Source organism: Lupinus angustifolius, chromosome LG12, assembly GCF_001865875.1.
Source record: "Lupinus angustifolius cultivar Tanjil chromosome LG12, LupAngTanjil_v1.0, whole genome shotgun sequence".
NCBI classification, from domain to species: Eukaryota; Viridiplantae; Streptophyta; class Magnoliopsida; order Fabales; family Fabaceae; genus Lupinus; species Lupinus angustifolius.
Window position 1 is genome coordinate 2,350,089 of NC_032020.1, and position 13,217 is coordinate 2,363,305.

The 13,217-nt window shown below is 33.0% G+C and overlaps 2 protein-coding genes across 9 annotated transcripts in view; both read left to right on the forward strand.

The window, feature by feature from the left end:
• LOC109361820 lies at positions 4,046 to 4,629 on the forward strand. Its single transcript, XM_019607357.1, has 2 exons — positions 4,046 to 4,294; positions 4,402 to 4,629. Exons 1-2 carry the CDS (start codon positions 4,046 to 4,048, stop codon positions 4,627 to 4,629), a joined length of 477 nt encoding a protein of 158 aa, XP_019462902.1.
• Positions 10,087 to 13,217, forward strand: part of LOC109362173 — a 51,956-nt gene continuing 48,825 nt past the window's right edge. For 4 of the 8 annotated variants that reach the window (XR_002109366.1, XR_002109367.1, XR_002109369.1 and 1 more), the window contains exon 1: positions 10,088 to 11,036. Coding sequence is in view for 1 of the 8 variants with exons in the window: in XM_019607786.1 (XP_019463331.1) it covers positions 10,212 to 11,036 (825 nt within the window). In the remaining 7 variants the exon portion in view is untranslated. Of the gene's footprint in view, positions 11,037 to 13,217 lie in introns of all 8 variants that reach the window. The other 4 variants (XR_002109368.1, XR_002109371.1, XM_019607786.1 and 1 more) reach the window with 2 other exon arrangements.

Genomic DNA, 13,217 nt, shown 5'->3' on the forward strand with positions numbered 1-13,217 from the left:
GTTTTAACCGACAATAGTCAGACATGGTTTTAATCACGATGTTTCATCACATTAGTAACATCACTCATTCATGAGTCAAGCTTGCTTGTTGAATAAGCAAAAGTACAATCACTTACATAATCTCCTAAATCACTCATCAACTCCTTACACGATCATGATTTTGGGGAACCACTTTGATCTCCGCCCAAATCTGATTTCCCCCTCTATAAAAGCAACCCCTTGGCCTTGAGGAAGAACATTTCTTTCATCACTTTCTCACTTTGCATTCTAAGCACTTATAATAGATTTCAAAGTATTTTTCTTCTTGTTTTCTCAATCTCTCACACATACATCATTAGATAGTTATCATCTTTTAGTATGTTGCTCTTGATTATGTGATCAACACTATCAACCCTTATGGTTTCTTTAGATTGAAATGTATTGAGATGACCATAGAGTTTTATGGAACCAACTTAAGTTAGCTTACTTTAAAGTGGTAAGTTTAACTTCAGAGATCTTGATTTAAAATGTTAATTTTTGATATGTTGTTCTTGACTATGTGATCAATACTATCAACACTTGTGGTTTCTTTAGAATGAAATGTGTTGAGATGATCATAGAGTTTTATTGAATCAACTTAAGTTAGCTTACTTTAAAGTGGTAAGTTTAACTTCAGAGATCTTGATTTAAAATATTAACTTTTGATATGTTGTTCTTGATTATATGATCAACACTATCAACCATTGTTGTTGCTTTAGAATAAAATGTATTGAGATGACCATATAGTTTTGTTGAATCTACTTTAGTTAGCTTACTTTAAAGTGGTAAGTTTAAGATAAAACATCTTGATTTTAAAATATTATTTTTATGAATGAGATCAATACTATCAACCCTTGTGGTTGCTTTAGAATGAAATGTGTTGAAATGCCCATAGAGTTTTATTGTTCAAAAGTATTAAACCCACTTGAGTTAGCTTACTTTAAAGTGGTAAGTTTAACTTAAGAGATCTTGATTTAAAGTTTTTACTTTGGTTAAGTAATTTACCTTAAAGTGATCAATATGACTTAAAAGTCTTCATGAAAGTATTAATTTGTGTAAAAAGTTAAATTACAAGCTTTATTAAAGTCTTATTTTAAAAACCTTTGTTTTCTTAAACAAGACTTTCGATGATAAAGGATGGTTCAAGAATATGTAATCTTGATTCGGATGGATGAAAGTGATTGAGTCCATGATAGCTTAAAATATGTCTTTATCTAAGGGTTATCATGCAAGAATTTTAACTTGCAACCTACTGATTTGTGCTGGTGTTTATTTCCCAAGCTTCCAAAGTTGGGCAGCATACTCGTTTCACACTTATCACCAAGGGAACCACTCACGCGACACTATAAGGTGAGAGAGAATACATCGTGATACAATGGTGTTAGGAAGGATCGACTATCCCTTGAGATATTGGATTTTCCGTATTCTAATACCCTCCATCTGATAGTCATAATCGATTACCATGGTTGATAATCGATTATCGATATCAAAAATCAAAATCTTGTAACTACTTTAACTAGGAGTAATCGATTAACCATTTTACATAATCGATTATCGATATCGAAAATCAGAATCTTGTAGCTACTGTAACTAGGAATAATCGATTAATATGTAACATAATCGATTATTAATATTATAAAATCTCTCTGTCCGATGGACATAATCAATTACCTGGTCTGGTAATCGATTATTGATATCAAAAGTCATAATTGTTTTAGCTTATGTAACTAGGAATATTCGATTAACCTTTGGCATAATCGATTATCAATGTTATAAAATCGTCTAAATGACAGAAAGTATGAGAATACGAGTAATACAAGATAAAGTATTTTAAAAGGACTGATGTCCCAAAGATGAAACACATACCTATCACTAGAGCATAAGTAAACGTTATCTACCAGTAGTATAGGCTGTTGGTGGTAACGAGATTACTTAGGGCCCTCTTGACAAGGTCATCGATTGTTATGTTGTTAAGGGCGAGGCCCAAAAGGTCATGTTCACCATGCAGCGAGATCTTCTGACCGTAAGTGGCTTGGCCATTAGGCCATCCATGGTGATTCAGCGATGGTTCATAGTGGTGAGGATATTATTCCTCTTTTATGTTATGACGTAAGATCGGGCCCCACAAGAAGCATTCCTTTAGGAGATGTCTTAGGCTGGATCGGTCATGTAAGAATAAATAATGATTAAAAGATTTAATTGGCTAACCTCAAATAGTGTGCATACTCATTATGAATAATGAAGTAGTGGAGAGGAAAGTTACGGGAGATGAATGAGCCCCGAGATGTTGAGAGGGACGGCGATAGTGATGATGCGTCAACAAAAGCCTTGAGGGAGAGTCTAGGTGAGACGAGTCCCCTGTATTCCTAGATGAGGTATTTTGTTGGATCGGACAGTTCTCACAACGCAAACTAGACAATCTCTGACAACCCCTTTTTGCAATCAGGATCGATGTGAGGGATGTCCATAAAGTATTTGATACGACACCGTCCTGAAATGGACAGTTCCATTGGAACAGATCGATCATATATCATTACGAGGAATAAGTTGGTGCGTTCAAATCGGCTTATTATGGGATCTGTACTCTCGATTATTTTCGAATAGTTTATTGGGAGGATATTGATGTAAGGATGGATGAACTAAACATATCATTCATAACACTCATATTTTTTTCTCTAAGAATATTCACGAGAATGTCAGGCCTGAAATTGTTGGGGCTTTTGGGTTTTCTAGGTCTCCTGACATTGGGAAGTACTTAGGTGTTCCTGTCCACCAAGCTCGGAGAAGATGTAACTCGTATCAATATATGTTAAACAAGGTTAAGCAGAGACTTAGTGCCTGGAAAAGTAGTAACTTATCCTTTACTGGTAGAATCACTCTGACTAAGTTTGTTTTCCAAGCCCTTCCATCTTCTGTCATGCAGACTATCCCCTTTCTCATCACTGTTTGTGACAAGGTTGACCAAGTCTGCCGATCTTTTTGTAGGGTGACACACTCAGCTCTAAGAAGGTTCATTGTCTCAATTGGAATACTCTTTGTAAACCTAAGCTCTCTGGTGGTCTGGGAATGAGACAAACACAACTTGTAAACAAAGCCTTTATGATGAAAGCAACCTGGAATGTTTGTGTTAAGAAGGACGAACTTTGGGTTAAGGTGATCAAAAGTAAGTATAAATGTGGTGTGGATTTACTTCCAAGGTTCAACTACAAATCGTCTGACTCTATTGTTTGGAAAGGGGTTTGTAAGAGCTGGAATCACCTTCGGCAGGGCATTACATGAAGACTTGGTGATGGAAAGAGTACTAGGTTTTGGGTTGATAATGGGCTTCCTATAGTTGGTTGTTTTAATAATCAACCTTGGGCTATATTTTTTTTTGCATAATCTGGATGCTATTGTTGATAGTTTCCTCCTTTCTAATGGTAGCTAGAATGCCCCTCTTCTTACCAGCATGCTCCCTTAGGATGTGTGCAATCGGATTCTTGCTTTGCAAAGTCTGTGTAGCGAGAATCCATATAAAATGGCTTGGCGTCTCACTAATAATGGAGACTTTACTATTTCCTCTGCTTATGACCTCCTTGTTAATCAGGTGAGCATCCCTAAAAGAAAAACATTTTGTCTTGTGTGGGAGTGACAGGGGCCTCAAAGAATTAAATTCCTCCTCTGAAGAATTGCTCATGATGCTCTACTCACAAATGACGCCAGATTTCGTAGGAAGATGGCTCCTACTACTTATTGTCATATTTGTTTAGATAAATTAGAGACTATGCTCCATGTGCTTCGTGATTGTCCTTTTGTTATGGAGGTTTGAAAGTTGATTGATCCAGTGTTGAGCTGGGCTTCCTTTATGGTCCTTAATATTCATTAGTGGCTTATCTCCAATCTAGCAGTCTCTAATTTTGGTGGGGAGACCGAGATTGGCCTATGGCCAACACTTTTTGCGGTCTCCTGTGATTCCCTTTGGAGGAGAAGGAACATGGCTATTTTCCAAAATACCCATTCTAGTGCTCTGACAGTTGCTACTTAAATGATGGCCTTTACTAGCAGCGTAGTCAATGCTTTTAAGCATGGTGATAATATTTCTAATGAGGGGAATCACGGTAGGCATATTGTGGTTCGGTGGTTCGCTCCCCAAAATGGTTGGGTTAAGCTCAACGTTGATGATGCTTTCTCTTTAGCTACTAATCGTGCTGCTTATGATGGAGTTGTGAGAGATCATATGGGGTCCTTTATCTTCGCGTTTACAAAGGGTTTGGGTAATTGTTCTAATCTTCATGCGGTATTCTGTTCGGCCTTGATATCCTTCGTAGTAGAGGATTTTCGAAAGTGGTTATTGAGTCCGATTCGGCCTGTGCTATTCGCTTCCTTGAAGTGGGGTGTCCACAGACTCACTCAGTCTCTACTCTGCTCTCCAATATTAGAAGTCTTCTCCTTCCTGATGGTCAGTATGTATGGCGGCACATTTTCCAGGAGGGTAACTCTGTGGCAGATGCTTTAGCAAAGCATGACCTTTCTTTAAACCTTCGCTTTAGGCTTTTTGATGTTATTTCTGATTTTTGTGTTCTTCCTTTTACCTTTGATGTTGCTTTCACTGTCTATAGGAGAGGTATGTAGTTTCTAGTTTTGTTTTGGTCTGTTGCTACAGTTTTAACCGCTTTTTACCATAAAAAAGCTACCACAAAAATACGTACAAGGTCATAACGAGTATCATGTAGTTGAAGGTGCTCTCCGAAAAAATTAAAGAAAATAAATTAGTAAAATGCAAGTGATCTATTATTTAAGTAAAGTTGTAATAACTTCAAGGGGCGTGAATTTTTATCCTAACATCATATATTATCATATTCATTATGATTAGTGGAAATAGACATTGAAAAATATACTCTCCTCATTACACATCTTTTGATGTTTAAGGTTATGCATATAGGTTAAGACTATAATAATCATATTTAATGTACATAAAACTGGATTAATAAAGAAAAAAGGAAACATGTGGTGAAAAGAGGAGTCATAAATAAAGATATATAATTGGAAAGTAAAATATAAATGTCTATTGAGTTTCCAAAACCAATGCTATCAATATTGTAATGGTTATCGAATTGGTCAAAGTACTGGTATAATGGTTCAACAGTGGTTCAATGATTAAATCACATACCGATGAAGTTAGATATACATGTATTTTATATTAACATCAATGTTAAAAAATCAATAAAGAAGTCAATAACAACTTTTATTTATACAATTTATTAAAATAAAAAATGTATCACTTGATAGTAGACTATGTTCTAGAAGAATAAAAATGTATTAGTTATGTGTTTGATATCATATCAACATTTTGGTAAAAATAAGTCATTTTCATTAAAAATATATAATTTTAAATGTAACTCGCCGGTATAACTAGTACGCTTCAATTGAAAATTGGTCGAATGATTGATTTTGACCAATTTTGGTCGATATTTGACCAGTATGATTGCATGACTAATATAATTGTTATATTGTACCAGTACTGAGATTTATTCATTGGGTTACCGGTTGAACTGATCGACACGAAACGATATTTATAACAGTGTCTAAAACATCAAAGGATTTGGAATAACATGGAAAAATTAAAATAACAAAATATATGGAACAAATTCACTAACAAAAGTGTTAAAATTTTCAATATTCACTAACAAAAGTGTTAAAATTTTCAATAGAATGACATTATCTTGTTATTGAAAATGTTGGAAATGACATTTACCAATTTTTTACTCATATTTTCTGAAATATGAAATAAAAACAAAAATATAAACCTATTTTCACCTTTTTTTTTAATTTTACTAAAAACGAAAATAGAAAATGACCAAAAAGCACATAAAAATATCAAACGATTTTTTTTAATGAATTGGATAGTTATGGATGTGTGTGGCGTCAATTCTTCACAGCCGGGTAAGTAGTTTTATACTTCCACTCATAATCCACAATTTTGACATTATGAATTTAAAAGGTTAAACCAAACAAAAGCTATTATGATTTTATAAGTGATTCTCATAAAAATAACTTTATGACAATTCAAATATTTCTAAGTAATTCTTTACCATCTTAATCGATTTTGCTTTTAAAAGATATATTTAAAATGTCATTTTTAATAAAATGTTTATAAATTGTCCCTTTGAAAAGATTATTTACAAAAGGTCTCTAATAAATAACAAGAATGTTTTGGGTTAAAGTCCATTCTAAGAAAAATATTTGCTACATATACACCACCACATGTCCTAAAATCTTGTACTCAACTATGTTTTATTTAATGAAATTTTGATACAAAATAATAAATTCATATATAATTTTAATTTTATTTCTCACTACTCAAATTTTTGTCATAAATGTCAAAATTTCATTAAATAAAATATGGTTAGAAACATGATTTTGAAATAGGTGATCTTCATTCAACATTCTCGATCAAGGGACAACCTAGTAGTTTTGGGCTTTTGGCCAAACCGCTAGGAGCATTTGACCCACCTTGATGCAGGCCAAAGGCTTGTCATATTTTCGCCCTCCCAATCTTAATCCCAAATCCTATCCTAAGCCAATTAACAAGAACAGGGAAGACAAAGAAGAGAAGTGTTGTGTAGGTTTTTAATTTTTCCAAAATTGTGTAATAAAAGTGAAGAAGAATGTCATAATTTCCCACACTTTTTTAAAATAACAAACTATACTCGCAACCTGAACCTATTCAAGAAGTTGCAAAGAAGTTAATATAATCAAAATACTCAAACAAACAACCTTTTGTTTCCTTCATTGGCTTAGTTTCAACCAAACAAGTCCAAAATATTATTTTTACTAAAATTACTTCCCAATTAATTAATTTTTTCAGTTTTTCTATAACAAGTCAAATTTTTTTCATTAATTAATCCATAAATAAACGTTTTCAAGACAAACATTCCATTAAGAACATCAAACAAAAACTAACCATAAATTTGACCAATTTGTTTCAATGCAAACCAACATGTATACTCTATAAAAAAAACTTGATTCCATTTTAATCTAAGCAGCATGACAACAAGTACAATCATAAGAAAGTTTATCAAGTTCATGACTTCCTATAAAAGCTAGTTTTGATTCAAATGATATGTAAATTTGTCTTAAAAGGTTTGTGTAATTTCTCAAAATCTTATTTTAATATACATAAGAACACATGTCAATAATCAAATGACACAAGAAACTTTTGGTTCCTTCAAATTAATTCATTGTCAAATGGCCTTTAAAGTGGAAAGGTTTAGATGATGATTAGAGATCCTCTGTATTAACAGAGAGATAAATATTATTTTTGCACTTAGTTTTAAAGATAATTTTTTTATTGCAATAGTGAATAGAATAATATTGATAGAATGCAAATTACAATCTACCTAGAATACTATGGAATTAATGGACTCTTAAGAAGAATATAAACTAAGAACATAATAAAAGAGCAAAATTCTTCATTTTTAATTGATTTTCTTATGGATGAACAATATCATATTTAAAGAAAATGAAGAAAACATAATATGATGATAACCCTATAAGTGTCATCATCTTACAATACTAGAACATTCTAGAAATATTAATGTAATATCAACTATTTAATTAAATCTAAATAACCAATTATTATATTCTATCATATTCATTTTCTAATGAATTTTATAACAATTATCATAATAAATATCCTATCATTACTTACTCCTTTAAAATCAACATTGTCATCAAGGTTGGATAATTGCTCAAGAATCCCATAAATTTGATATATTAAATTGAAAGGTTTATCACTGTCCTTCTTGTTGAAAATGTTTTTGTTCTCAATTGCTAAAGAAGGTTCAATAATCATATATGAATGAGCCCCATTTGAAAATTTCAATTGGTCAAAGAGTTGTGCATAATATTCCATGTTGGAGGGTAAAAGTTGCACCACTATTGCAATACATGTCTTGCAAAACAGGGCATGTTAGTAGTGTAGAAGAGGGTAATAAGGTCATTATCTTTTGAGGATATGTTCAATGTGAACTTTGGTCATCTAAAGTGATAGTAGAAAATAGTAAGGAGGCCACATCACATTGTATGAGAGGCCAAAATTGTTTTACAAGATCACTCCATCATCTAGTGGTGCACATGAATTTGTGCTTTCTCTTAATGGTCAAGATTGCACATTGTCATCCCCATTTTTTTCTTCTTTCTCCTTTTCGTTTCTAATCAAAGTTCTAAATGAAAAATCACCCTCAACTTCTTTAAACATTTCTGGGTCTTCATTTTCTTCGCGAGTTTCAGGGAGAGATTCAATGATGATGGTTTTCTCTAATGTCTCGTGGATAAGAGTTTCAATACTTGAGATTTCATGGAGGGTTTCTTCTTTTTCTTTTGATGACCCAAAATTAAGTAATACATTTTCCTCTGAGTCTTGATCTACTACATTATTATCTTCATATGCACGAAATCATTTTTCAATTTAACCAACAACTCTCTTATGTCATTAAAGAGATATGTAGCCGAAACATGAGAATGTAATGGTTGAGAGAGTGACTGTGGAAGAGGAAAAGCAAAATTCTTTATTTTTCATTGATTTTTTTATGGATGAACAATAGCCTATTTAAAGAAAATGAAGAAAACATAATATAATAATGACCTTACAAGAATCATCATCTTACAATAATATTAATGTAATATCAACTATTTAATTAAATCTAAATAACCAATTATTATATCTTCTCCTATTCCTTTTCTAATGACCAATAGCATTTTTCATTGTCTTGCACAGTACTCCCCTATCAAATAATGGAGAACACTTTGACTTTTAAATAATCATTAAGTTGTTTTTCAACTAGGTGAATATTGGTCAAGAACCTAGAGGAAAGGTTCATAATAATCATTAATTCATTATCCCATTAATCATTAAGAATTATAGGTAAGCATCCTCCCTTTACCTTTTGAAGCATAGTTAGAAAAAAATGAATAAATTACAACTTTTGAAGATTTGAAGACTTAAAATTACAACTTCTAAAAATCTTCACTAAAAATGTTACATTCCTTAAGGAAGCTAAAAACAACTTTGTAAAACATCAATCACAAAAATTGATTATAGAAACTTCATAAACTACTATTTTATATATGGGAATACATTTATTTTTAGATAGATATAAGCTTATTAGAGCAACTGTCATAAAATACATAATTTCTGAATATTCTAAACATATTTTTACAATTAGTTTGAATTATAATGAGAAAAACCATGTATATTAGATAATTCATATTATATTGAAATTAACTTATATATTAATTTAGTTTTTCCACTATTGCAATTTCAATAAATCAGGGAAAAGAGATGTTCACTGAGTAGTAGAGACGTGCACGGCTAAATATTGGAACACATATTAAATTATTATTTTTATTAGGGATAGAATAAACATTTTGTTTGTTATAAAACATATTTATTTCTTCATCGATGTTTAACGTTATTCATAGAGATTAAGAAACAATTGGACGATAATTTTTTTTTGGTATGTGTTGACTAAAATACCCCACATTATTTCTCATAATTAATCATTTCCCCAAAAAAATACAATAAACTCTCACATACTTTGTGTATCAAAATTCATGAGATGAAATAACATTAGACCCAAGTTTAATACTATGAGCACTATAATTAATGAGACCTGTAATGCAAAATTGGAGGTGAAAATAAAATATGATAAATAAAAGTATAACTGGAAAATTATTAATTTTGCATTAGATTTCTAAAACACAAGATACATGTAACAAAATGAGAATGGTAAAACATCACATTTTAAGCGGAAAATAGAGCAATATAATCAAATACTCCATCAAAGTTCTTATTATAAAGTGTCTTAACTAGATTAATTATTACATAAACCAATAAGATAAATATTTATCTTGATTCTTAAAAAGTTATTATAGAAAAACAATTTTACCCTCCAAAAATTTCTCAAAAATTTCAAAAAATAACTAAAACATTAAATGTTCAATTCTTAAAACCGATATTTATCGAGAATGAAAATCAGACTAAATAAATGTAAAAATGATCTAAATTGTAAAGTTGATGAGAGTGTGTAACGAAGTGAAGTAACAGAAATAGCCTAAAAAGCCTGCGTTCATTTCTCTCATCTCTTTCCCATTTTCGTCGCTATCTCTCACTCTTTCTCTACAACTTCCGAAGAAAACCATAACTCGCTCTCATGGCTCACCATCAACTCATCGACTCGCTCACTTCTCACATTTCTCTTTATCATTCTTCCAATTCAATTTCCCAATCCTCTAACCCTAACCCTAACCCTAACCCACGATCTTCAATTCTCAAATGGTTCTCTTCCCTCACGATCCACCAGCGCCAATCTCATCTCACCATAATTGATCCAACCTTCGTTCAAATCCTTCTCCAAATGCTCTCTAAGCTTCGCGCTAGTGGCCATGGACGATTCATCCTTCTCCCTGATCTCCCCTCGCGGGACCCACCTTTCTTACCTACGCTGTGTTTCAAGAGGTCTATTGGACTTCTGTCGCGTGTCGCCGACTCGGATGAATCCGGGCGGTGGCTGTTTGACTCCGCCCGGCTGTTCGAGTCGGCGGAAGGGGAGAGTGTTGAGGCCTGCTCGTGCTCTGCGAGAGGCCTTGATGGGTTAACGCTGGCTGAGGATTTTTTGGAGAGTGTGGATCGGTTTGTGGAGGTGATGGATGGGATTTCGAATGGTGCGTTTTTGAGAGGGGATGATAGTGATCTTGGGGAGGATTGTGTGGAGCTGCATTGGCTGAAATCGAAGGGATATTATGGGATTGAGGCATTTATCGCGAACAGGATCGAGGTTTCGATGAGGTTGGCTTGGTTGAATAGTAGTGGTGGGAGAAAGAGAGGTGTTAAATTGAAGGAGAAGTTGAACGGAGCGGGTGTCTCGATGAATGTGTTTTGGAGGAAGAAGGGTTGTGTGGACTGGTGGGTGAATCTGGACGCTGCCACGAGGAAGAAGGTCTTGACTACCATCATGAGTAAAGCTGCAAAAAATTTGGTACTTTGTTATGGTGATGATATTACTATATCAGTGTTAATTGCATAGTTAATGCTTACTGGTTATTAATTTATGATTTTGGAAACAAAAAGTGAATAGAAAATTTGAAGTTGAAAGTGGAATAGCTGGGATAATTAGGAAAGATTGATACCTGATGTTAATGGGATACATTATGGTAGATTTTAATGTCCATTGGAAGGTTCCAACATGGTATCATTATATTCTGGCATATATTTTAAGTCCTAGTGATGTTTTGTAAGTACCACTTTTTAATGGATTCATTGTATTGTCAAAATTTAATTACCTAGTATTGTTTAGAAAGATTGAAAGAGGGAGTTCAAAATTTTGGAACACTCTACAGTATCAGTAAAGACTAAGCAAGAAAGTGATGGATAATTAAAAGCCATGTAGCCAAGTCTGGATAGCAGCTTGGAGTGGCAAAGCTGAAAAATGCTACAGCGGATAGTCGATGGCCGCTATACCAAAGAAAAGAGATATATTAAACATAATTTTTCATAAACACATTGACTATTAATAATAATCAATTCATAATTTGAGGACACAATTACCATCAATGTGAAGCATAATTAATAACAATAAGTTAGTAATAACAAAAATCAAAACAGTACAGAAGCGTGGGTTTGGCCAGAGAAAAATAAAAGAGAAATTGAAATAGAGCAAGAAGCTGCATGAAACAAGTGTGGGATGCTGGTAACTTGCGAAAACAGATTGCCGAGACTGTAAAAAAAGTGAAAACTGCTAGGAACTTGTTCAAATGAGGTTGAACGCTTGTGGGATAAAACCGTAACAATGAGGCTGTGATAATCACTCTCAGTGGTATCTGTTAGTGCAATGAAGAAGGTGGGTCTTTCAAATGGGTTCGTGCGAGGAAGAAGGAACAAGTAGAAGGTCTAGGGAAGAAGGTCTGGGTGGAATAGGCAGTGAAATAAGGGTACATTTGAGATTTACTGAGTTTAAGTCAGGGTAAGTAAGACATTTGATAGAATCAAGAGATGGCAAAATAGGGAGCCCTTGAATTAAAGAGGGCAAACTAGAATTTTTATGTGTTAAGTTGAAGGTACAATTGTAGGAAAAAAGTGAGGGGAACAGAAATGTGAAAAAAAACCCTAATTCTACTAGCGCGTAGCAGCTGCGCGTGAAACATTAGTTGGAAATTTTCAGCCACCACATGATGATAGCGGCTGTGATTTTGTCAATGCAGCATTGCGGCTGCTAGTGTGCACTATTGTCTGCATAGGTTAAAAGTAATATTCAATTATGCATTATTTGCCAAAAATATCAGAAAATAATTTTAATTCTACAAAATTCTTTTCAATCCTTGAAAGAAAATGTATGCAATGTGAAGGAGAAGCATCAAATAAAAAACTTTGTTATATTCTATAGTGAACTTTGATATTGCAACCACGGTTTGGAGTGTAAAGTACCTTCCCTTTCTCTGTCTTAAGCTTAAGTGATGTGTGAATGTTAGTAAAAGGTACTGGTGGTGTTTACTGGTGATGATTGATGAAAATGTTAATTATAGAATAGATTCTAAGTTCTAGCCTTTACAGTTTAGTAGTTGGTAGTAGTTATGGGGGTAGGGGCTACTTGCCTGTTCGGGAGAAGGGGGTAAGTAGTTATGGGGGTAGGAGCTACTTGCCTGTTTGGGAGAAAGGGGTAAGAGAGAGAAACATGGGAATTGTAGAAAATAACAGACCTGCTTGATAGTCATATATGCCTTTATTTGCAATGGGTCATGTTTCACACTTCAAATAGAGCTGCTTATAATGGTATCTTGAATTTGATGATGTTATTGAAGATATACATGCAGATTAGTGGATGGTATTGTGTATAAGTTCAAATTGATGTGCTACACGGTAAAAAAATTAGTTGTCTTATAATATGTTATGTCATATACTATTTGATAATTATAATATTGTATTATATTCCAAAAATATAAAAAAATTGCATTCAGTTAAGAAAAATGTAGATATAATAATAGTATACGTAATAAAGAGGAGAGTCTAATCTTTTGAAGACTGAGAAATACTTCCATTTTTCTTGTCTATCAAAAGAAGGTTAAGTTATTTTTAAGATTTATAAACTGATTTCTAAGCGGTTCATCCTGCTTGATACTGTTATATATATATATACACACACACATATATATATATATATATA

Excerpts from the sequence above, each read along its gene's own strand:
- LOC109361820 (XM_019607357.1), top strand. The coding sequence starts at position 4,046 with ATGGCCTTTACTAGCAGCGTAGTCAATGCTTTTAAGCATGGTGATAAT. Across the intron at positions 4,295-4,401 it reads ATTGTTCTAATCTTCATGCG|ACTCACTCAGTCTCTACTCT; the intron begins GTATTCTGTTCG and ends GGGTGTCCACAG.